General features: G+C 42.2%; 1 protein-coding gene across 9 annotated transcripts in view; it reads left to right on the top strand.

Moving 5' to 3' along the window:
* The window catches only part of PIKFYVE (phosphoinositide kinase, FYVE-type zinc finger containing), a 69,786-nt gene that overhangs the window by 40,616 nt on the left and 4,205 nt on the right, over positions 1-24,965 (top strand). For all 9 annotated transcript variants that reach the window (XM_037398187.1, XM_037398190.1, XM_037398188.1 and 6 more), the window contains 24 exons: positions 61-201; positions 890-1,016; positions 2,207-3,393; positions 4,836-4,936; positions 6,124-6,195; positions 7,803-7,974; positions 9,125-9,303; positions 9,793-9,906; positions 11,211-11,319; positions 11,432-11,586; positions 12,130-12,220; positions 13,239-13,299; positions 13,883-14,026; positions 14,175-14,295; positions 15,398-15,493; positions 16,245-16,328; positions 16,812-16,903; positions 17,565-17,729; positions 18,300-18,359; positions 18,803-18,979; positions 19,687-19,790; positions 20,048-20,176; positions 21,509-21,770; positions 24,457-24,531. In XM_037398187.1, coding sequence (XP_037254084.1) covers positions 61-201; positions 890-1,016; positions 2,207-3,393; positions 4,836-4,936; positions 6,124-6,195; positions 7,803-7,974; positions 9,125-9,303; positions 9,793-9,906; positions 11,211-11,319; positions 11,432-11,586; positions 12,130-12,220; positions 13,239-13,299; positions 13,883-14,026; positions 14,175-14,295; positions 15,398-15,493; positions 16,245-16,328; positions 16,812-16,903; positions 17,565-17,729; positions 18,300-18,359; positions 18,803-18,979; positions 19,687-19,790; positions 20,048-20,176; positions 21,509-21,770; positions 24,457-24,531 — 4,018 coding nt within the window. The remainder of the gene's footprint in view (positions 1-60; positions 202-889; positions 1,017-2,206; positions 3,394-4,835; positions 4,937-6,123; positions 6,196-7,802; positions 7,975-9,124; positions 9,304-9,792; positions 9,907-11,210; positions 11,320-11,431; positions 11,587-12,129; positions 12,221-13,238; positions 13,300-13,882; positions 14,027-14,174; positions 14,296-15,397; positions 15,494-16,244; positions 16,329-16,811; positions 16,904-17,564; positions 17,730-18,299; positions 18,360-18,802; positions 18,980-19,686; positions 19,791-20,047; positions 20,177-21,508; positions 21,771-24,456; positions 24,532-24,965) is intronic.

Genomic DNA, 24,965 nt, shown 5'->3' with positions numbered 1-24,965 from the left:
AGTGGGGTTTTTCAGAGGGGTTTGCAGTAGTTAACTGCCAAACTTTGTTCCTGTCTGCAGGAAAGGGAGTTCTTGAAGAACTATGTACAGCGCATAGTTGATGTCAGGCCTAATTTGGTCCTTGTTGAGAAGACTGTGTCCCGCATTGCTCAGGACATGCTCTTGGAGCATGGTATCACTCTGGTCATCAATGTCAAGCCGGTGAGCGTTTCCTGTCAGACTGGGCCTTGTGTTGGATCTCTGTATTTTCTTCTTACAGCAAGCTCCCTGGAGAAAGCAAAGAGTTTTCTTATTTTCTTCTCTAACTAAACCTGAGCTCTTTTTTGATAGTACTTCTCTTCCAAGGAGATAAAACAGGCAAACCTAGCGAATGCAGTTTCCTCAGCTCTTCACAGCTGTTCTGCTGTGTCCTTGCTTGGTAGGTCCTTGTACCCTGGCTTGACTGTAGTTAACTCTGACACCTATTTGTGGCAGATATCCTGCATGGGTCCTCACTGGTCGCCAGAGAGCCTCTCTGTCCCTGTGAGACAGGGTACAGACAGCCAAACAGAGCAGCTGTGGGAGTTGGCTGAGCTCCTGATAGCCAGCCCTGTGCTGACTGCACTGTACCTCCTGGAGCTCTTTTCACTTCAATAGATCCAGACATCTCCAAGGAAGGGCACAATCTTAACTTCTCACCAGAAATATTTACCCAACTGCTTTTCTAAGATTCTAGTATATTGTGGGTGTGTGTTTGTGTGACCGGGTTTAACCCCGAGTTTGCATCTCAGTGAGAAGCTTCCTGGATCACTCTGGCTTTTTGTTGGTTGGTTGGGTCTTTTAGAGCAAGCTAAGGATGCTAGTGTCCTCTTTGCACCGTAGATTCTTACTGTTCTTTCCACTTTCACAGCAAGTGTTAGACCGGGTAAGTCGAATGACCCAGGGAGACTTAGTGATGTCAATGGATCAACTGTTGACCAAACCACGTTTGGGAACCTGTCATAAATTTTATATGCAAGTTTTTCAGTTGCCCAATGGTGAGTAAAGCTTGATGTGTCTTAGCTTGTGTGTGTGAAAGGATAAATACTTGCTCCTCTTAATTAGACCTGAACTGTTGGTTGCCTTGTGTGATCAAGTATTATCCTTCTTGCTCATCTTTCTTTACTTCTGTTAGATCTTGGAACTACAGTGAACTGGCTGCAGACACAAAAGCATGATCTTACTAAGATGAGAAGTACCAGGCTTTAATTAGGCTGGCTTCTTTCTTCCAGACTGGTTTTTCTCTTTCCACCACCCTGGAGCTTGTCTAGTCCAACTTCCTGTTTTGAACAGGAAGGATTAATTTCAGTGCAGGATCAGATTTCTCAGGTCTTTGTCAGCCAACTATTGAAAATACTAGAGAACAGAGATTTTGTAGCCTGTCTGGGCATCGGTTCAGTTGCTTAATCATTTTGCCATAAAGAATTCTTCTACACAGAAACAGAATCTTTTGGGGTCTCTTCCAACCCAGGCTGTTCTATGATTATCATATAATCATTAACATATCCTTAACATATTAACATAGCCTTAACATATCCAATGAAAATTTGCCTTGTTGCAATTTGTGTGCACTGGCCCTTGTTCAGTCATTGTGTACCTTTGAGAAATCGGATTTCTTTGTATCCCCCTTTAGGCAATGGAAGTCTGCAAAGGAAAAAATGCTGTTTCTGGTTACTAGTGGTACTGGCACACATAAATTCTATTGACACATATCTTTGTGGAGATGCAGTCTTGGCATCACTTCCACTTTTTCCCCATGCCCTCTCTCAGGCTTTAAATTGCACTCAAAATCTTGCAGGCTTTTGACTTGTAAAGATGAGCAAATATGCCTGGAAGGATAGTGGTTCTTTTGCTTCACTGCTGCAGAATCTACACTGATCTTAGAATACACTGTTTAGGCCAACGTGTTTCACGTGGCCTTCACTTGGAGTTTACGATGATTTGTTTTACCAAGCAGGAGAAGTTTTTATAGCAAATGCTTGTTATGTTTGCAAAAATAATTTATTTCAGTACAGTGCTGTGATTTTCTGCAGCTGGGTTGTGCTACCAGTGTTACTTGCTCTTAGTTTCTGTTACGGTCTCTTCAGTGTGTGAGAACTATAGCTAACCTGCTCTTAGGTGTCATCCAAATTCTTACAGGTTTTTGGGTGTCTTTTTGTTGGTGGTTTTTTTTTTTCCCTTCTCTTAGATCAGACAAAAACCCTGATGTTCTTCGAAGGGTGTCCCCAGCACCTGGGTTGCACTATCAAGTTGTGTGGTGCTGCAGAGTATGAGCTGGCCCGTGTGAAGGAGATCCTGATCTTCATGGTCTGTGTGGCTTATCATTCCCAGCTGGAAATCTCTTTCCTTATGGATGAGTTTGCCATGCCCCCTACTCTGACCAAAAACACCTCCTTTCACTCCCTTATTGAGGAGCCAGGAGATGAAAATGAACAACAGAACCTCTTCAGTGGTGAGGATTTCAGCACAGCCGTTGGAGACATTGAACTAACCTCTGAAAAGCTGCCTGTGATCTCTGAGTCTGTGTCCTCTAATGAGGTCAGCATGCTTGAACAAAGAGGTTTATTTGAGAGAGGCGATCAAGAGAATAGTCAGCTGGCAATAGCATCCTCAAAACAGCAAGAGCACCACAAAGCGGAGTCGCCATTTCCAGTGTTCAACTCTGTACCTCCAGCAATACCTGAAACATCCCTGCTGCCTCTCCATGGCATGGATCAGCACTTGGTCTCTCTGGATGGCCAGACATTAGAGCCTCTTCAACAGGCAGATGATCTGCAGGAGTCCAAGAGTCAGATGAGAGTCTTCAGAGACCCCCTCCAGGATGATACTGGTTTATATGTCACGGAAGAGGTAACTTCTTCTGAGGACCGTCTCAAGACTTACTCGGCAGCATTCAAGCAGGAGTTGAAAGATGTCATTCTCTGTATTTCTCCTGTACTGACATTTCGCGAACCGTTTCTTTTGACTGAAAAAGGCATGAGGTGTCCTGCCCGGGAATACTTCCCTGAGCAAGTTTATTGGTCTCCTCTCCTCAGTAAGGAATACAAGGAGTTGGAGAGCAGAAGAAAGAGACAATTATTGCGGGATCTCTCTGGGCTACAAGGGATGAATGGGAGTATCCAAGCCAAGGCTATCCAAATCTTACCTTCTCATGAGTTGGTTAATACTAGAATAGCAGAACATCTAGGTGATAGCCAGAGCTTAGCCAGAATGCTTGCTGACTATCGGGCCAGAGGAGGGAGAATACTACAGAAAAGCACAGATCCCTTTGCCCAAAGTAAGGATGTGTCTAGTGTCCCTACTGGAAAAACTGGGTGTAAAATTGAAGAGGATGAGAAAGGACTGGCTCAGAGTGAATCCTCATGGTCTCATAAGGTAAGATTAAAAGCTGTGCTGCTGAAAACTCAGATTACGTCAGTTTCTCCTGGTAATACAGGTGGTGTGGTGTCTGATATTAAATGTTAAACAGAGCAGATTTAATTTGCTTGTGAGGTTTTATTTGGTTGTCTTTTTTTTTGTTGTTGTTGTTTTGTTTTGGGTTTTTTTGACTGGGTCAAAACTGCATTTTAGATTGCAGTGCTCTGGGCAAGCCAATACAACCAGGGACTATGTGGATATAAGAAAGCAGAACAAGAGACTGATTGCAAAATTTTCCTGAGAAGGGAAGAGATAGTGAAACACTACTTCAATTCATATATAAAGTCAGCCTGGAGTCAGTGTAGTACATTGCCTGTTCAGCTCAGCTGTACGTGACTAATTTCTGGAAATGAGTACATGAAGGGAGAGCAAACTTAAAGAAGTTTCTGAAACTGAGCTTTCTTGCTGCTGATATTGGTGATTTCCAGAAGTGTAATGTTTGCATCTTCAGAGGTTTTATTCCATGGAAACAGCAGTGGGCTCTGATTACATTGAAGTATTAGATTGTTTGTAAAAGTTTGGGTGATCTGAAGAAATCTGAGAATCTCATAAGGGATTGCAGGAAATCTTTTGAAATTTCAAAGCAAGGCAGTATGTGCTTGTAATCAAAATATTTAAAGTTTTGGGAAACTGCCATGAAAACAACTAACTTCTATCTGAGGAAAAGGATCTTGGGACTTTAACTGCAAGCCATTCAGGGAAAAAGTCTATGAACGTGAGTGAGATAGTCAAACATTTTAATTGCTGAGCCAGTCAGTTCTCAAGTTCATGAGCAGAAGTCGCTTTTTAATTGGTGCTTAAACGTAAATCTGTGTAGCTTCACAGGCCATAATCTTAGAAACTGTAAGACAAGCCTTTGCTCTGGATCAGACTGGTTCATGCTGTTTTAAATTTATTCAGTGATCAAAGAAAAGTATTTGGTAACTTCATAGTTGTGTGGGGTGTGGAAGGGGGAACAGCTCCATTCCAGCAGCAGTGTGGTAAATCTCTTCACGAGGACAGAAAGTTGGAGTCTTTCTGTAGCCGGAATGAGTAATTGAGGCATAATATATTGGCAGAGTTTTGACTCTAACATGTCCTAAACTGTACAGTGCTTTGGAGACTCTAGATCTTTGTCTTGGGGCTTTTGTTGTTTTTTGTTTCCTTTAGCTTTCCACGCACAAAAGCGTATGCATTGGTTTCATTATGCATGTTAGTTATGCTGTTCTAAAAACTGCAGGTAGCCATTATACATGGTACAAATCGACCTGAAGCTCAGAGATAATGCAAGGTTAATCTGTACAAAAGGAGCAAGCAGAGACTCATGTTTAAATAAAACTACTAGAATAGCATTTTGTTGTTGGGAGTTCTATGTGTTCTGGTCTCTGTAACCAGTAAATAAGTTGTTTTCTCTCTGTCAGGTGGATTGCCTGAGTCCAGTAAACCATCAGAGGCTCTGTGTTCTCTTCAGTAGCTCTTCTGCTCAGTCCAGCAATGCTCCAAGTGCCTGTGTTAGCCCCTGGTATGAAAACGACTCCTCTACAACTTGTATAGTTGCTTTTTTTCTTTTTTCTTTTTTTTTTTTCTTCCCAAGGCAAGGTCAGTGTTTGCCTCATATAGCAGTATTTCTTTGAGGACTCCTTGGTAGGTTGTGCCCATCCTGTAACAGGAACTGTTGCCAAAGTAACTTTATCTTGCCGGGTTGGGTGGATCCAGAGCAGTATACCATAGCCATTGTAATCCCCAGGGCATGAATGAAAAAGCCCAGCCTAAACCAGAATGCTTTAGTTAGTCCTTTCACTGCAGAGTAATAAATGTGTGGGGAGGGCACTGCATGAAGTCTTGTGGGGAAGAGTTAGTGTATATAAACACGGAAGAATGTCCAAGCCCCAAAACAAACCTTGAGGGAATCTCAGAATACTTGCAGATTGTATTATCTGAGAGTGCCGTTTTAATATATTATTAACTTTCTCATATTATAGTCAGTGGCATTAAGAATTTCCAGTTTAGGGGGCTGTAATTTGTTAATTGTGTGCAACTTATGACATGCTTTTAGCTCTGCTAAACGGGACAAGTCTTGGGGTTTCATCATCTAGCTCAGGTGAAAATATAGAGGTGGCTCACTTACAAGAAAAGGTCTAGACTTGCTGTAAAAGCTTAGGAATGAACCAAAGAAGGTGGGCATAAGCCTACGGAACAGCAACAGTAAGAGGATGTAAATTACTGATATTAGAGATGTTTGAATTGTGACACTTCAACTGATAAACCTTTTAAATGGCTTGATCCCCTCAGGTTCTGAGAAAACAAAAGTTGCTATTGAGTTTTCTGGAAGAATAAAGTTTTCTCAAGGTTTTTTTCATCTTCTGGATGTACTGTTTTTGTCACTGTTTAAATGTTAGTGTTTGAGGCTTCAAGCTCTCTAGACTTCTGTGCATAGATATTGTTGAAAATGATCTTTAGAAGTGTGGTTGAATTGTATTTGACTTTTAAATGTCAAGTTGAAAGTTGTTCTTGTAAGACTCTGATCTCATTGTTAACAAACTTGACAGCAGGGATCCAAGGAAGGGTAGCCAAGAGGAAAAAAAGCCTTTGAAGGTGTACAGGGCAGACAAAAAGCTAGCAGCAGGTGTAAATCTGTGCAGCTAAAGGCTATTGCACAGCTAACAGTGGCAATATCCACCCTCTAAAGCTTTTCTCTCTCTGCTTTAGGATTGTGACCATGGAATTCTATGGGAAAAATGACCTGACTCTAGGGATTTTTCTGGAGCGCTACTGTTTCAGGTGAGGAGGAGCTCGTTCTAAGTCTCATTCTAAACAAAACAAAAGCTTTTGATCGCTCTGTGAAGTCGACCTGTTGCCCTCTTCACTGACTCCCTGTGCACTCAGGACAATAGCATGCAAGTCTGCAGAGCCAGATGTGTCCTAGTAAAGCTTACCACTTAAATCTGTGGCTCCCTTTGTATTATCATGCTGCAGTGAAATAGGAACAGGATGTAAGAATTCGCTTACTCATGCTCATACCTTACAAGCAAATACATCCACAGCTTTCCCACTTTGTTCCTGTCCCTTTTACTTCCTTTAATGAGCAGGTGAAACAGATTATGAAACAAGACTTGTAAGTTCATAAAGACAGATGTGTGCACTCAGCGCTTTCTTGTAGTGATCAGGGCTTTGAGGGCCTAGTTAATAGTCTGAGCATGTATTCCAAGTGGCTGTTTTCCAAGGGAAACAACTGTACTGATGACAGTTTTCTGAGGTTCCTATTTGAACTTAAATACAAGTTCTGGGGAAAAAAACTACTCTTCTAGTGTTATCTGAACATCTCAGAGTAAGGCATTGTGTTATTTGCAAGGTGGCTAAGGTAAATAGTCCAGAAGACCTTTAGCCCTGGCAGAGTACTGTGTAATTTATTTCATCTGACAGAGGTGCACGTTGTTATGTTTCAGTAATAACCAGTACTGCCAGAACACCATACAGAGTCTCAGCAGGCTGTGAAACTGGATGGGTATCCTGTGGCTCCTCTCAGTTTTCTCCATTGGTCACTTGCAGTAGCAAAATGCTCTTAACGTTCAGCCTTCCCTGGAGGAACAAGTAATTTTCCTTGTGCTGACCACTGAGCAGGAGGGGCTTAGCTGCCCACTTCTGAGTTCTTGTTTCTCTCTGCTGACCAGCTGGTGTGTGCTAAAGCAAATGCTTCTCAGTCTCCATAGTTTCAGGAATTAAAATTCTTTCCTTCCCCCCTGCAGTATAAGCAAGGAGGATCTGGGCTCTTTTGGGCTCTTTCTGCCTGTTTGTGAAGAATTCCTATTTCACTTTGGTACCTAAACGATTCAGCTTTTATTTTTCGGATGTCAGTCTCTCTTCCCTGACCTAAAAGAAACCCATCCAAAGAAAGGTCATGGGTTTTTCTGTTCAGAGAGGTTAGTTATATGGCACTATTTTGCTCACCTCTTCCTTAAGGAGCTGAAATGTTACCATTCTGAAGACTCTTTGGCACATCTTTGTCCTCAGTAGCCTTTGCTATGGTGCACTGCCAAAGTTGTTTTCTAATTTGGTGCCAAGCACTTCCAGATGCTTGATCCCTCTTTTGTGGACTATATGGAATATGTTGGTAGAAAGCGATACATTGTAAAAAGATTGTGATGGCAACCAGTATTTAGTCACTGCTTTTGGGACCTATACATTGCTGGCAAGGGAACTTCCCTACATGCTATTTTAAACGACTACAGTTCACACTGCCTAAACACTAGCCTTCACTAGAGGCTTTGGAGACTTTTACAGGAAAGATAAATAGCACTGTGATATTAAAAGGCACCTTAGATATGTTGAATCAGTTCTTCAGCAGTACCTAGCATATGATCATAAGTATTTCCATTTCTCTGCATAAGGCCTTCCTACCAGTGCCCCAGCATGTTCTGTGAAACACCAATGGTGCACCACATTCGTCGCTTTGTTCACGGGCAAGGCTGTGTGCAAATTGTGTTAAAGGAGCTGGACTCCCCGGTCCCTGGGTACCAGCACACCATTCTGACTTACTCCTGGTGTAGACTGTGCAAACAGGTAAGGATGTGAATTTAAGAACCATCGCTGTTCCAATTTAATGTTCCTGTTGTGGCTGGCCCTGTACTTTCTGACACATGGAAAAAATGGCGTTGCCCTCGTAGAGGTGAAGAGTATGGTCCCTTCCCTGCAGTGAATCGGGATGAGTGTCAGAGGAATGCGTGCATGGGGAAGGGCAGACACTGAGACCTGCTGGCTTAGTAATTGGCTAAAAACACTTGGTATTCTTTGATCTGCTATGAACTGGACAGTGCAGTGTGTCCATGTGGTGTCTAGACTTCCTTTAGCAGTTATTAGAAAGTAAGTAAAATCTTCATTAGAGGAACGATAAATTGCTTTAAAAACCCACAAGATAGTAAGATTCTGTGTTGTCTGAAACTTGCTCTGTAATTTAGCTAAAAAAACATTACCAACTGGATACTTACTTCAAGCTAAACATTGCAAAACTTGAGAGCCTTCAGAGGGATGAGAAATAAAACAATAAAAAAAGATTCATGTAGTGCCTGAAATGCAAAACATCTCAATTACCCATGTGGATGACTCAATTCACATACTTACACCGGCTTAAACACGGCTGTTGGATTTAATGATACCCGGAGGAAGTTAATGTAATTTGCTGAAGGCAAGCCCTACACGGCTGTATATACGCTTGTTCTCTAACCTTTCATTTCTGTGTGCTCATGTAAACACTAATATGTTTGTGGCTATTAAGTATATATAAAGCAATTGGCTACTATAAGCTTGCAAGCACTGCTGAAGTTGAAATACATTGCAGAGCAATACCAATGTATTTGTAGCTCAAGAAGCACTGGGGGAAAAGTATATGATGAAACCGCTGCTGCTGGCTGGGTTGCTGGAAATTGTCTCTATGCAGGGAAATAGCATTTGAGAGATAAGTCTCTATCAAGGTTATGTTTGGACTCCCCCAGCTTAGCAGCTGTCATCATCAACTAGCAGCTGTTGTTTATCCAATTGATTTTTAACTATGTGTTAGCCTTAGCTTTGCATAAATGCTATCTTTGTTGTTGTTTAGTTTGTTTCGGGCCATGGGTACTTGTGGTACTAGAAATACTAGATTACTGGCTAGGTTAGCCTGTCCTTAATCTTGGTGGCAGGATGAAATTAAAACACTTGGCTTTCAATTTTTCAGGTGACACCCGTTGTTCCTCTTTCTAATGATTCTTGGTCTATGTCTTTCGCAAAATACCTTGAGCTGAGATTCTATGGGCACCAGTACACTCGGAGGGCCAATGCCGAGCCTTGTGGTCATTCCATTCACCATGACTATCACCAGTATTTTTCCTATAATCAGATGGTGGCATCTTTCAGGTGAGGTCCACTGCTAAAAACTTCCTTGTCTTTCTCTAGTACTATGTGAAGCATATAGCTCTAGTAAGGATTCATCAGGTCTGTCCTTCGCTTTGGGTATAGCATGGGGTAGTGTAACTGCACTGTAACCACAGGAGCAGGGGTGTGTGCTGGCTTGCAGAGGGCATTGTGAGTGCCATCGCTGTTCTGGCTGGGGTGGGTAGGCAGTGTTCCTAAGAGTAGGTGGCTCCAGTTCGTCATACAAAAGGGAAATGCTTTTTCCTGTCTAATCTTGAAAATGTTCAGAACTTAGTTTTTGCAATATGATCTGTGGTTTTACGTTTTGCTTAGGAGATAAATGAACCGGGTGTTACTGCTACTAAAAGTGACTAAAGCCCAGGACATGTTGATACGGTATCTTTTCATATAAGGGCCACAAACCGCAGTATGGTGCGGAATTAGCACTGTGTGGGGAGAATCTTGTTAATAGCTGTTGTATTGCCTTCACAGCTACTCCCCAATCCGGCTGCTTGAAGTGTGTGTCCCACTGCCCAAGATCTACATCAAACGGCAGGCTCCGTTAAAGGTTACTATTTTACAGGATCTCAAAGATTTCTCTCAAAAGTAAGCTTTGTTTTCAATGCCTTCCTCAGCTTATTTGTAGTTTGGACTTCTATTAGCAGAACACAAAACTATTTTTGCTACTATAAATAAGACTTGCTAAACATTCATTCTTTATTTGGAAAGTAATGGTTTAAAACACCTTTATATGTGTATATAGTTCTAGGGAAGTCAACATTGGAATCTCCTTTATTACCTTTACCTGCTCTGTACTAATTTCTTACTTTTTCATCTGGTGGCAATTCAGCTTAAACATAGCTGGTAGAAATTTAAGGTTCTCTTCTCGATCCCCGGATGTTGCATTGATATCTGAGTGATACAGCATAGTTCTAAATGATGTTGCCAAGTAGCCACTGAAAATTTGACCTTCAGCTGGTGTCTGAAATGTCACCTTTTCTTTAAAATGCCTACTCAGGCACTCATGAAGTATTTTTAATTCCTTCTCATAATATTAAAAATGGAACAGAGGAGGTAGTCCTAGACAGTTTAATCTGAAAACTGCAGGTAATGCTTTTTACACTTTGCTAATGTTCCTTTTTTGGAAGATCTGACCAAGTTTAAATCCTGCCTTCAGGCCAGAAAAACTGCAAAAGCATCGCTCAGATCTGTTGTCCTAACAGAACTGGTTTTGTTATATTGGTGGTGTGGCAACTAAACTCTCTGGTGTGTAAAAGACGTTACCTTTGTTAGCTATTGAATATGATAACAGCAGACAGTCTAGTACCTTCTTGTAGTCTAAGGTAAACTACTGTAAGCCTAGACACCTTCTAAACATAGGAGAAAAAAGGTGGGAGATGGGCACGGTAGAAACTTAAATCCAGCCTGACTGCTGTTCTGCCCGGTGGTGGCATTCCTATGTGGCTGATGTCTCTGTGACTGCCTGACTTCAAAACCTGTGGAGCTTTGTTTAGAGCTGAAACAGAGGTACTCTCACCCTGGCTGTCTCTGAGCCCTGCTGGTGGAGGTCTGGCTTGCAGCCCCAGTCTTCCTAGACACAGGTGACAAAACAGTTCCTTTTTGCTAGCAAGGTATTTGTGACCTTTGTGTTGTGCTCTGACAGCTTCCACTGCAAACAATAAGTGGTGGAGAGGAGCGTCAGTGTGTGTAACTTCTAGGTTTCTGCTATACTAACGATTTTTTTCCAACTTTCTCTATAAATTCAGTGGGACAGCCTACTGTGCAGAAGACTCTCAGATACTGTCTTTTGCATTTTTAAATGCTAGCCTTAAACACGTTCAGACTTTAATAAAGGATGTTGAAGATGTCCTAAGTAGTCACAGCTTAACTCTTTGCATCCCTGTTCACAGGGTGTCACAAGTGTATCTTGCTGTTGATGACCGCCTTGCTTCTCTGAAAACGGATACTTTCAGTAAAACGAGGGAAGAGAAGATGGAAGACCTTTTTGCCCAAAAGGAGGTAATAGATTCCTTCTGCATTGGCAGACCATAGGCGGCAAAGTGTGTGGAGAAGCCACTCGGATCTAGTGTCATCTCTGGTGACAGAACACTGACAGTTTTTCTGTTGGCAGATGGAAGAGGGGGAATTTCGAAACTGGACTGAGAAAATCCAAGCAAGGCTGCTGTCATCATCATTAGATACACCTCAACAGCTGCAATCTGTTTTTGAGTCTTTGATAGCTAAAAAGCAAGGACTTTGTGAGATGCTGCAAGCCTGGAACAACAGGTAAGAGGGCACGTGCTGGAACCATGAGCAACACTGATAATGTGTTGGTTATACGTGGGAAGAGGTTCTGTACTTTTTCTTCCTATAGCACGCTTGCTGTCATAACACAATCTGTACAGCTTGTGCTGAATGTCCTCTGCCAGTTAAGACCACAGAGCTGGTTGATTGGAACAGAAAATCATTTGAGGCCATATAATAAAAGTACTGTGGTGTAGAGCACAGCTTGCATCTGAGAGGAGAAAGTGTCATTTGAATAAAGGTGGAAGAGAGGGGAAGAGGGGAGCATGAGTAGGCAATTGGGTGGAATTACTTCAGAGGTGAAGAAAATGTTGTGTCTTGCCATTTGAAACATAGCTTTGGCACATGTTAGCAAGCATCTGAGCTTGCAGTAAAGACTTGTGAAGGCTGCATGCTACTGTGGAGAAACTTTATAACTTGTGCCTTTCACGGCTAATATCCGTAACCTATCTTTTGGTTAATTTTTCTTTGGTGGTTTGTTTTGTGGTGTTTTTTTATTCCCCCCCCCCCTGCTTTGTTTTTAAGATTGCAGGATCTCTTCCAACAAGAGAAAGGGAGAAAACGGCCATCAGTACCACCCAGCCCCGGGAGACTGAGGCAAGGTGAAGAAAGCAAGGTATAAGTAGCAGGCTAGAAGCTACTTAAACATATTATTTTTTTACCCCCCTGGGGCAACACAGTAGTCTTAAGACTGGTTTCAGGTCACTTTAATAATTAGTAAACTTGTTTTACTGCATCATGTAGCTTTCAGCTGTAAAAGCTTGAATTGCATGTATCTTTTCCTAAAGATGTGAATCAAGAGCCATATTATACAGAAGACTATGACTAAGATTTGATGATTTTCTGTGGTGTTTGCATGGTGTTAATATGAATACTGACAGTGGAGAGCTGATTGTCAAGTGTATGCCTAGATAAGAATGAGGTTGCCTTGTTAGACCCTAGGCCCATCAGGTTTATCCCTTGTGAAAAGGGAAAAGTAAAAAAATATCAGGAGAGGCAGAGTAAAGAAACCAGGGAAGAACAATAAGGAATTTGCAGGCTCATCTCTGTTCTGTGATATGTCCTGGGGGAACTGGCTGAGGGGATGTATAAATGATTTTGAACTGGTGCCTCAAGAGCTCTGTCTAAGGGTGGAGCTGCCAGCGTGCTGCCTTTGGGCAGCTGACACTCTTGAGGAAAATGGCCAGACCGCAAGGCAGTGCAATATAAGCGTCGTACAGAGAGACTGAACTCCCCGTAGTTCTAACACTAGCAAGGTGCGCTAAGTAACCCCATGAGACCCTGGGTTTGCTCTGTTGTGTGCATGCACGTCCTTTCCACTTCACACGCATTTCTTGGATGTTAAAACGCACGTTGCCTTCATCTAGCAGCAAGTAGGTTTATATGGAAGAAGAGTGTAGCCTTTAAAGCAGCATACAGAGATGGTGGCAGTCATAACCATCTTGTGAAGCTGGGTTGCTGTTGCCTTGTCTTTTTCATCTGGTGGCAGATACGGCGACAGTACAGAGGCTGAGAACAGTGGGTGGGAGTGTTCTGTTGTGGCACATCTGCTTTTGCAAGTGTACCACAGAGGAAGGGGTACAGCTGTTATAAAGAGTTTGGCATCAGCATCGGCATTTTGTTGTTCTGCCTAGATCAGTAGCATGGATGCTTCCCCACGCAATGCTTCTCCAGCACTGCAAAATGGAGAAAAAGGTCTGTTTGTTTGATCGTTTATTTATTTTTCTTAAACTACCAAGAGAAGCTTGCTGTAACCCTTTCCCTGATATAACATGGGAGCCTTTGTCAAATTCAGTAATTTGGAGGAATGGTGAATGCTCCTTGTGTCAGATGGGAATAAGCCGATTTCTAGCTTACTATTAAAAACAGCAAAGTCTGCTTCTAATCTGAAGCTGTATTACTACCGATGCTAAAGGGGCCAGCAAGGGTTTTCCTTTGAGCTTGTTCAAAAACTCTGAGGCTTTCTAAATAACAAGGAATTTGGGGGAAATGCCTCTCAACTCTTCTGTGAAGTAGTTGTGCGTGCTGAGACCTCTTATCTGTGAGGCATACTGAGAATTTGTGGGAACTGAGAGTAGTGGGTATAAGTATATGCATTTTCTGGAGGTTATGTGCTACGCTGATGGGCTTGCCCATTTCTTTGCTCTGGGTGGGTGGCCTTACCTGCTTTAAATAAAAACTTACTGAAAATAGACACTGGTGATAGCTTGGCCTGGGAGCAAGCAATGTTACTTCTGATAGCCATGTAAAATGCTTTCTTCTGTCCTTCTAATCTCAGAGGATCGATTCCTGACTACTTTATCAAGTCAGAGCTCCACAGGCTCCACCCATCTTCAGCTGCCCACCTCTCCAGAGGTTGTATCGGAGCATATGACTGGTGCCAACACACTGTCTGAACAGGATACAACAAGCAGCTCAGAAGGTATAGTTCAGTTGTGGCCTTGTATTCTTTCTCTTGCTTCTCTGTTGCTAGTGTGTGAGATCTGTTTAGTAAACCTGGTAACCGTGGTCTGAACTTACAGCTTGAAGTTTGATTTTTTTGATGCAGACTTAACTTATCTCTGTTTCAGATGTGTTTGATGGACACTCACTGGGATCTACAGACAGTCAAGTGAAGGAGAAGTCTACTATGAAAGCTATTTTGGCTAACTTTTTGCCTGGAAACAACTATAACCCCATTCCATTTCCCTTGTAAGTACTGCATAATATATATGAGGTAGAAAACCAGTAGCCTGGTCAAATTGCAAACAGCCATGCATGCTTCCTTTGCGCAGTATATAATTTAAGTCCTTACTTGGGTTTGCCTCTGAATAAGCTATGGAACTTGGTCGAGGTAAGAAGTTTTCTGTGTCCCTTCTAGGTGTTTGTAGGTTACCCGCTTTTCTTATTAATACGCCACCCTTGTCCCTATACATTATCAGTTTCTCCTCCTCCTAGCATGCCTCCTCAGATCTCTTATGGGAGGGGAAGAGGGAGAAACCTTCTAGCTTTGTTGCTGCAGGGAGGGAGCAGAAATGTCCTTCCTTAACAAAGACTTACTAAAGCTACATGCTGCCTCTTGTTTTTGCTTCCAGACCTCTTCCAAGGGTTGGACTCAAATTGGCATTGCCTGGGTGTAGGTCAGGTTCAGTGGCTACTGCATGTGCCCTCAAGTCCCCCCCTCATGTGAAAACGGGCAGGCTGGAAAGTCTTTCAGCTACTTGGTCTGTGTGCTTTGTAGTGTTTCTTGTTTGACATGAGCCTAACGTTTGGCAGCCTGAGTTTAACTTCTGAATCCTTGCCAGGGTAGTAGTGGAGGCCGTGAGCTAATGAGGTAAAAGTTAAATAACTGGACCTTACGGGTCAGTAAAAGGAAATCTTACAGAAACCCAGGAGGCTTTGGGGATTTTTCTGTACTAAACTGCTGGTTCAGAAAAGATTGCAGGTGTGTCCCCTAACTTCACTCTGCAGATCATGCTGCAGGACAGTCAGCCCAAACTCAGGCAGGTTTTGGTGCCGTTAGTAACAGTGGCTGCTAAGCAGAAACAGACTCTTACTCTAACTTGGAGCTGGTGTTCTGATATAAGCAGCTTGCTTGAAGTGCTGGTTGCCCTAACACATACCATTTAGACTTAACCACATAGCTATGAATGTGCTTATTGGGAGACGCTGATCTGGGGAGCTTTGGTTCCACGCTGAGACTTGCAGCTTGTGCCTGGGAGTGCGGTGATGAGATCTGGGTTTTGACCAAAACTTTTTCTTTCCACAAACTTTTACCATCTTCTAACAGTCTCCCTATGTCATTTTCATTTAGTGACCCGGATAAGCACTACCTAATGTATGAACATGAACGTGTACCTATTGCAGTCTGCGAGAAAGAACCAAGCTCCATTATAGCTTTTGCTCTCAGGTACTGGTGTGATTTTGCTGTGCATCTGGCACATGTACTTTGGCAGCTTTTCTGTGCAAGGAATATTTAAATCCTAGTGATAGGTAACAAGCATGACAGAATTTTTTCACTCAGCAGTGTTGAGAGTTTCTGCCAGAGCTGACACTCTCTCCTTTTACTACTGAGATAGGGAAAGTAGGTCTTCCAACTTACAGCTGGATTTTGGTTTTCTCTTGCCAAACTCTAGTATGAAAAAATGAATTGGCGTTCCCTGTAATGTGATATTGTTAGAGAAAGAAGTGCTACTAAATTTTGCTCATCTCTCCAGCCTGGATAAATTGCAACTGAGCTAGGGAGCAATGGTTAGGCAAGAGACAGACTGCATTATGAATACTTTCCTGTGGTTGTAGTAGCTCTTGCTACTACTCAGTTCTCCAAACTAGCTGTGCCAGTAAATCTTGGGGTTTGTGTCACATGATGGCAGACTTCTAGAGAAGCACATTCTCAAATTGTGGAAGAGGGAGAAACAAGGGGGGATTTTTCCTGCAGTATGATCTAGAGCAGCTTCTGTTGTAAGGGAATGAAGCTTTAATTGTAAGAAAAAATGGAAAGGCTTTTGTACTGTGGAGGGCTTTTTTTCCCCTGTGGTTGACTCTGAACTGAGTCTTTGGGTTAGTGTTACAAAGTCTCCCACAGAACAGCTAACATTTTTTCCTTTTTTTTTTTTTTTTTCTTCCTTCTTTTCTTTCTTTTATTTTTCTTTTCCGTTCAGTTGCAAGGAGTACAGAAATGCCCTGGATGAGTTGTCCAAAGCATCTCTGAAGAACAGTTCTGAAGAAGGACTACAGCCGAACAGGTTACGTGCAGGAGCTGTAGTACACAGTGAAAGGCACAGTGATTGTAGTGAATAAGCCAAAACTAGGATGGAGAAGGACCCTCAAAATATGCCTCTGTTAGCATCCTAGCTTCCTGATGGAATCTGATGCATTCCATGCAGCCAACACGTACTTGCAGTATCTGAGTTTCCATTTCACGTTGGGGACTGTGCTGGCTCCATCACCTGATCCCCTGACTGCGTGCATGGTAGGGATTACTAGGCCTGCTTACTTCTGCGTGTGGTGATGGATGGAACTGTTGCTATGGAGCCCCAAGAGGTTTCTCTCAATGAGGTGGAGAACAGCTTTGGAGAGTCTAACACCATTACAATGTTGAACTGCATCCTCTTCCCTTAGCAGTATTTAGTGTTAGGCATGGAGGAGAAATAAATGTACAGGAGTAACATTGTACAGTGTGTGCCTGGGTAGCAGTATTTATGGGTTTTTTTTCTTTCTCCTTTCAGCATGTCAGACAGCAAACCAAAGAGCAGTAGCCCTGTCCGCCTGCCTGAGGCTAACATGGGTCCTTCAAATCGCAATGCAGAACCAGAACAGCGTAAGATGATTTTGCCAAAATCTTATCTGTGGTGCTAATCTCAGCTCAGACTTGAGTCCACTTAACCTGAGTTCTAACTCTTGTGAAAGTTAAGTTAGAACAAAGAAAATGCATTCTGAGTTGAAATTGTGACTAGTCCTAGAGTTGACTTGATGTAGAACAGGAGGGGGTGAGGGCATGTGTGTGTGTTTTTTTTTTTTTTTTAAAGTCTGTGCCCATGATGTCTTTCTGTGACTCTTACAAGATCAGACTTATTATTCCCTGATTTAGTATGTTATGATGTAGTAGACCTTGGTTTGTTCTTGAGTTCAGTCTGTTCAGTAGGGTATGACGCCCGTATGTTCCGATCTCTTGTCACTGTCATCTTTAAAAAGATAGCAGTTAAAATATTTTGAAATGGAGAAGTGAGGTTCTTACGTTAAAGATGCTCACACTTGATCTGTGTTGTCAAGTGACTCACCATTCCAGCATGGTACTTGGAACACGTAAATCAGCTGACCTGATGGACCTTGGTTGCCTGAAGAATAGCAAATGAGTTACAGTGTAACGACTTCATTCCTGTAGTTTGAACAATGAATGGAGAATGCTCATATGAGTCATGCTTTTGTTAAACTGCCTGTGGAAATGCCAAGGCCAACTTCTTTATTCCTTTTCACTGTAGCGAAGAAACCATCTGGTGTTTTGTCATTTTTCCGTGGCACGGGAGGGAAGAGTCCAGACCTGTCTTCCCAGAAGAAGGAGACCTTACGTGGTGCTGATAGTGCCTACTACCAGGTTGGACAGATGGGCAAAGAGGGAGCAGAAAACCAGGGAGCAGAGACTCAAGGTACAAGACTGTTGAGTCCATCTTCTGTCTTGGGCTGTTACTTCTCCCAAAACTTAATCATATTTCTAAGGCCTGGAACACACTCTGCTCATACTTTTTCAACAGTCCAAGATTACTCAATATGCATTGAAAATGAATGATTTGAGCATCAAATTAGGTTCCTCCTAAAGACATTGCTTTGCTTTATGAGAAGGGAAATAGGGTCTTTCAAACCCCGGTGACTATAGGGACATTTTGTAGTCTGGGTTTGAATGCCTTTGGATTGAGTTGACTCTAGTTAATCAGCTTACTCTCTCTTCCTCGCTTCCTTTTTGTCTTCCATTGTTTCAGCTCATGGAAAATTAATGAAGAGAAAGCCTGTAGTTATCTGACCCATGAACAGCACTGCTCTTCTAGCATACATATATCATACCATTATAGCTGTATCTCGCATTCCCTATGTGTAGTTCTCTCTGTATTCTTGAAAAAATAAAATGTTTTTATTGTAGTATGAGTTGACAAGTAGTATCTTACATGGCTTTCTTAATAATAAAGAACAATCCTGAATGAATTGTCCCTTTATGTCTTCAGATGATGTAGATGGAGGAGATGGACAGAAGAAACAGCTGGTGAATCCCCATGTGGAACTCCGTGAGTAGTTGTAAACAGTAACTTGAAGTCTTAGCTGACAGACTCCTTTATTCATACAAATGTAATGGAAATCCTGAAGTTAATTAATTTTTTTTTGTATTGAGAATGAAGGAAAAATAAATCAAGAACAGAGCAATGCAATTTTTACTTACTGTAATCAGTCTCTCAAGAATACCCCATAAAACTTTTTTTTTTCTTTAATTGATCCTTTGTCTGGATGCTTTTCCATGGCATATACTGTGAGCTAACCTAAAGGGCGTTGACTTCCCTGTACATTTTCCGTTTAAATCTTGTTTGTTTAAACTTCCGCAGTACAATAGGTACGAGAGAGGAATGTTGAGCACAATAATATTCTTCTAGACGTTAATAAAATCTTTTAAGTGTCATCTTGGGTAGTCAGTAAGTTTTACGTGCTGTTATTGAGGAAGACCTTTCTTTTGCAGAGTTTTCAGATGCAAATGCCAAGTTCTACTGCCGGATTTATTACGCTGGCGAGTTTCACAAGATGCGTGAAGTGATACTGGGGAGCAGTGAAGAGGATTTCATCCGATCCCTCTCTCACTCTATGCCCTGGCAGGCACGAGGTGGCAAATCTGGGGCTGCGTTCTATGTGACTGAGGGTAAATGCAGCCTCTTCCCCCTTCATAACGAGAGGGTATTATTTGGGGATGGTGGTGGTTAGTGTGTCATTTAATTCCTGACTATGCCTAGCCAGAGGTTTGCTGACTCAGTGGCCACTCAGAAGGGAAAGTGGATTGTTTCGGGATCTTCAATATCAGATGATTTGTCTCTTTGTATGCGCAGAACAAAATGTAGTTCTCTTACTCAGTAGTAGCAGCTAGGGAGGCCAGTTGAGCAGAAGGGCTGTACTCTTTTAGGCAGGCTTCAGAAAACAAAAACTTGAGTGTAATTCAAGAAAAGCTGGTTATTAAAGACACAGTGTTTCTTATAATTAATTCCACATGCTATAGTTCATCTATAGGATTTTTTTTTTTAATTGTGGCTCATTGTAGGCCTCTACTTAAAACAAGTCTTGAATGGAAAAGTCTGTAGGCTGTTTCTGTTGTCTGTATTAGAAGTCCATATAGCTGAGGTAAATCTAGCACAGACAATCTCTTCTCCCTGATTTGCAAAAAGACTGAAATTCTGAAATTCAGAATATATGAAGTAAAAAAGTTTCTAGAAAAGAGCTTCTGTAGCTAAGGATTTAAAAGAATTGTAGTCCTTTAATTTGTCAAACCGCTTCAGTTGCGTGACAGACCTAAGGAACTTGCGAAGAGTAGATCACTTACTGTATGTAACCCTGTTGCCTCTGATGTTAAAACAGATGATAGATTCATCTTGAAGCAGATGCCTCGTCTGGAAGTCCAGTCATTCCTTGACTTTGCTCCACACTACTTCACTTACATCATTAATGCAGTTCAGCAGAAGGTATTTAAATCAACCTTTTATTTTAGACAGTGTTCTGTATTTTACAGACCAGTAACAGTTTCCATTAACCCCTTTCATTTAAGTAAAACCCAAGTGTTGGAGGGTATGAGTTGTACTAATAATGTGTTTTTAAGATGAAAAGTAGGAATTTTGCTACGGCTTCTAAGCTGTAATACAGAGAGAACAGTGGTGCCTCTAGTATTTGTTTGCTGATTGCCTGTATGGAGACATCTTACCTCGTGTCTTCTCTTCATCAGAAGCCCACAGCACTGGCCAAAATCCTTGGAGTGTATAGAATTGGATACAAGAACTCTCAAAACAACACTGAAAAGAAGCTGGATCTGCTTGTCATGGAAAATCTTTTCTATGGCAGGAAGATGGCTCAGGTAAGAACTCAGCGCTGTGTTCCCTTGCAGCGCAGCTCTGACTGGGAGCCAGCGGGGTTACGAGTGGCTGTCTGGGTAACTTTTAACTTCGCATGTGCTGTCTGTGTCTAGCGCTGCTCAAAGGTGGGAGAGTTTGTGCCTGTTTCTTGTTATGTGACCCTCGGTAAATTGCTGCCTGTATTTGCTAGTTCAGATGGCTGTAGGGCAGGCTTCAGTTTTTAGAAGTCTCACTTGTTCCTGCATCTGCAGTGTCTGAGAGAAAACTTTGCCTGCCCGATCAGGGAAATGTGAAACCTTTTTGCATAGCTTTTGGAAGAACTAACTGGGATTACAGACTAATCTTGCTAAGGAAAGCCTCACCAGTGGAGGTGGTGTAATGGAGGGGGAACTAATCATGTTTTGAACCTGCTGTTCTCTCTCTGAACCACTTCATGTGTGGGACAAGATTTTGAGTTCAGTCTTGCCCTTAGTAAAGGAAAAGCGGCCTTTATAAGACAGTAGAATGAAGACCTTAAAATGACTGGGGGAAAATTCTCTTTAAATACAGACTTGATGCTGAAAAGGAATTTCGAACAGATGTCGCTTCTAAAACTAGATAGTATCAATGCTTTCTGCCTTCCCTCCCAGTGCCTGACCTCAAACAGGGGATATTTGTGGGAGAAAGTGAACTGAGGGAATTCTCAGTAGAAGTAAAGGATGTTGTGGGTTTTAGTTTGTCTTTTTTTTTTTTTTTTTTTAATCATGAGGGTGGTCAGGTGCTAAAACAGACCCAAAGAGACTGTGGACTCTGTCCCTGAAATTAGTCAAATCTTGGCTGGACAGGGCTTGAAAAAACCTTCTCTAACAGGACCTGCTTCAAGCAGGGCATTGGACTGGTGGCCTCCAGAGATTCGTTATGACATAATGGTGGTCTGTCTCTTGCTAACACGTGTTAAACAGTACTTCATGCAAGATCCGCCTCCCTCTTCAGTGACTTTACTGTTGTCAGCATTTGAGACTGTAGAAGCTGACTGGAAAACTGAGTTTACCTGTACAATATAAAATTAGAGACACCCTTTTCCCCTTAAATTACATTAAATATTAATGAAATAACTTGCCTAAAGCATGTGAACTGAGGTAGCAGAGCATTCATAAAGGCTTACATATGCTACTCTTCACTCAGAAAATTTTTATTTTTGTAGTATGAAAATGTTTTTTGTTAACTGTTGTCCTCCTGTGGAGAAGGAAAGACTTGCCCTGCCGTGCTGCCTTCTTAAACACTGCAGCTGGGTGTGGTGAAGTCTTCAACCTCACAGAACAATGGAACAAATTAGCGCTGTTCTCCATTTGCAGGTTTTTGACCTGAAGGGCTCCCTCCGGAATAGAAATGTCAAAACAGACACAGGCAAGGAAAGCTGTGATGTAGTCCTTCTGGATGAGAACCTTCTGAAGATGGTCCGGGACAATCCTTTGTACATCCGTTGCCATTGCAAGGCTGTGCTGAGAGCTTCCATACACAGTGATTCTCAGTTCCTCTCCAGCCACCTCATCATCGACTATTCCCTACTGGTGGGTCGTGATGATACCAACAATGAGCTGGTGGTTGGGATCATCGGTAGGTTGTCTTTTGTATTTTCTTGCTTTCAGCTGGGGAAACTGCTTTATTTGGGTTTAGGTGTTTATAGTCCTTGAACTGTACCACCACCACAGAGATACATGTCAGGAAAGCTGGTTTTCCTGATGGAATACCACCCTCACCTCTCATGGGTGTTCAGAGTGGAGGCAGGAAGTCTCATATAATATAAGCAAGAGGCCTCATGGGTAGCGAAAAAGCAGTCAAGTTGGTGTTTAACCTACATTTTGACTCCGGCTGAAGTAGGGAAGGTTATTTTTTTAGTGTGTTTAATCTTTAAAGTTAAGTTCAGTAACGTTTATGTAGCCATTTAAATTTAAACTTCTATGTGGAGGTCATCTAAGGAGAAACAGTATTGGTAGGCACGGCAGAAGGAAGTTAAACATCAAGGGATCATTTCTGATCGTCTAGTCTGACCTCAGTAATATGGGTGGCAATGCAGTAGTTACCTTGCCGTATCCTCTGACTTGTGACTGCAAAGTAGACATTCATCTTTAGAGGGGAAAACATGTATTGTGCAAAAAAACTTGGAGGTGAAGTCATTTTACAGGATGTGAAAGTGATTTTGGGAATCGTAGAGTAATTTAGGTTGGAAAAGACCTTTGAGATCATAAAGTCTAACTGCTAACCCAGGACTGCCAAGTCCACCACTAAACCATGTCCCTAAGCAGCACATCTGTGTGTTTTTTGAACACTTCCAGGGATGGTGATGGGACCTCCCTGGTTAGCCAGGACTGTTGATAAATGATGGAGAGTGACTTGGTGAGCTCTTCTGTCAGCTCCCTCAGTACCCTCAGGTGGATCCCATCTGGACCCAGAGACTTATGCATGTCTAAGTGGAGCAGCAGGTCACTAACCATGTCCTCCTGGACTGTGGGGACTTCATTCTGCTCTGTGTCCCTGCCTTCCAGCTCAGGGGGTTGAGTACCCAGAGGGAAGCTGATCTTGCTATAATATCTTGAGGCAAAGAAAACATTAAGTACGTCAGCCTTTTCCTCATCCTTTGTGGCACTCTTTCCCCCCTGCATCCAGTAAAGATGGAGATCATCCTTGGCCCTCCTTCGGTTTCTAATGTATTTGTAAAAGCGCTGTTTGTTATCTCTTATGGCAGTGACCTGCTCGAGTTCTAGCTGGGCTTTTGCCGTTCTAATTTTCTCCCTGCATAACCTCACAACATCCTTATGAGATGGTCTGGAAACCTAGCTCAGAAATGCTTCCAGATGAGACCCAAGCCAGGAGTTCTGAATTACTTTTTTTTCTGATAAACCTTGAAAGCCATTCCAATAACACTTCTGGCTGAGAACCGAAGGCCCAGCTACAAAGAACTGCAGGTTGTTTTTTACTTTCTAGTTTTGTACACTCTTGAATGTTTGAGTAAAGGGGATAAGACTCTGCTCCTTCTGTACTTGCAGCTTTTCACTGTCCTATGGAAAGTCTTGCCTGATTAAACAGTATATTTTAGAGGATGTTTAAAGCTAACAGTTCCTTCGGTGTGGTGAGAACAGTTGTTCGTGATCTGAAGGAGCTTGTTTAACACAAATCTTCAAGAAGAGAGAACATGCCCGCTCTATCAGGCTGTCACGATGTTCTCTAAACGATACTCTGAGAACTTAGGAGGTACTGAAGCTGTATTTGCAGTGGGGGCAGAACTAAAACCTATTAGCTTGGTCTAAGTTTGAAGCTGAGGTCAGAATCTCTACCTATTTTAGATTTCCTAATGTGATACAAGAAACAGTTAAGTTAAGGTCTCTAAGGAGCTTAAATAAAAAGTAAAGACTTTATTTGTAGGCCCTGCTGCGTGGGGCTCAGGCCCTTGGGGATTGAAGTGACATTAGTTAGTGCACAAACAGGTATCAGTCCTAAAGCACTCTACGGGAGCATTTTCAAAGAATATTCAGATAAATTGGTAAGTCTTAAGACTGGCAGGTCTTGATGAGGTTTGTGTAAAGGACAGCTGAAGTGAAGCATGTGGATACTTAAGGTGGCCTTTTGTAAATCTAGAAACGGTAAATTCAAAACTGTATAATTACAGTTGTTGTCAAATGTTAGTAGATAGTGATAACACAGTATTGAAAAATTTACTGTGGCTTCGCCCTCGGGCTTGGAAGCAATTCTGAAGTCTTCTCCTTGCAGCCCCCTCTTCCAATCAGCATTACTGGTGGTGTTTCCAATCTTCCATATCATGAAGTGAAAAGTGTTTGCTTTCTGTTGCCGAACCTTTAGGTGGCTACCACAATGAGGAATACTACTGGCTTAAATGGATAGGTGTCCAAGTCTTGATACTGCTAGCTGTTGCGGTAAAGTAGTGGGAGCTGTTACAGCGAAGTGGGCCGCCTCGGTGTGTTTCTGGAATGAGGATCAGCTATGTGACTCTTGTAAATGAGCCCTTGAAACGCTAACGTGCCTGGGCAGTCTGTTTTTGCAGAGGCAGGAAGAGTTGACTGGGATATTGTTGGGGTTTTGAGCTAGCATATTCGCCCTACCCAAATATAATCAATACCCCAGAAAGTGAGGCAACTGGTAGGGGGAACACTGAAGTTCTGGCTGTGGAAGCCTGCTGCTTTCTTGCCCTTTCTGAGGGGAAATGGATACATTTTAGAACAGCATTACTTGGATTATGGCAGATATGACATATTTGCGTGTGGATTTTTTTTTTTAATTGCAACAGATTATATTCGCACTTTTACCTGGGACAAAAAGCTTGAAATGGTGGTGAAGTCAACTGGCATCTTGGGAGGACAAGGTAAGTCCGGAATGAAAGCAAAACTTTTGATGATGTTTTGCTACCTGGAAGCTTCCAGTAATGTGCTAATAAAGCCACAACTTCCCCACCATGTTGATTTGCCATACTAGATTAAGTTGTCCAGAGCAGGGGAAGGAATAACAAGTTTCAGAAAAACTAATACACTGATCTGCCTCTGTAAGTGACCCTTTAAGTGCTATAATTCCTGGGAATGGGGTAAAGGTCACCTACTTATCAGACTGTTCTGTTTCTATGTGAGTAGTTGGTAACTTAGATCTCCATACAGAGATATTAGCAAAAAAACTTGCTGCCTGATTTCAGAAGATGTTTTCTGAGTCCAGAAATGAGATATATGCTGAGCTGCTAGTATGGAGGAATCCTTATCAAATGGCTGCCCGTATTTTGAGGAGCTGAGATGTTCCCTTTGTGGAAGT

This window comes from Falco rusticolus, chromosome 8 (assembly GCF_015220075.1).
Source record: "Falco rusticolus isolate bFalRus1 chromosome 8, bFalRus1.pri, whole genome shotgun sequence".
Taxonomy (NCBI): Eukaryota; Metazoa; Chordata; class Aves; order Falconiformes; family Falconidae; genus Falco; species Falco rusticolus.
This window is presented reverse-complemented; position numbering and strand designations above follow the sequence as displayed.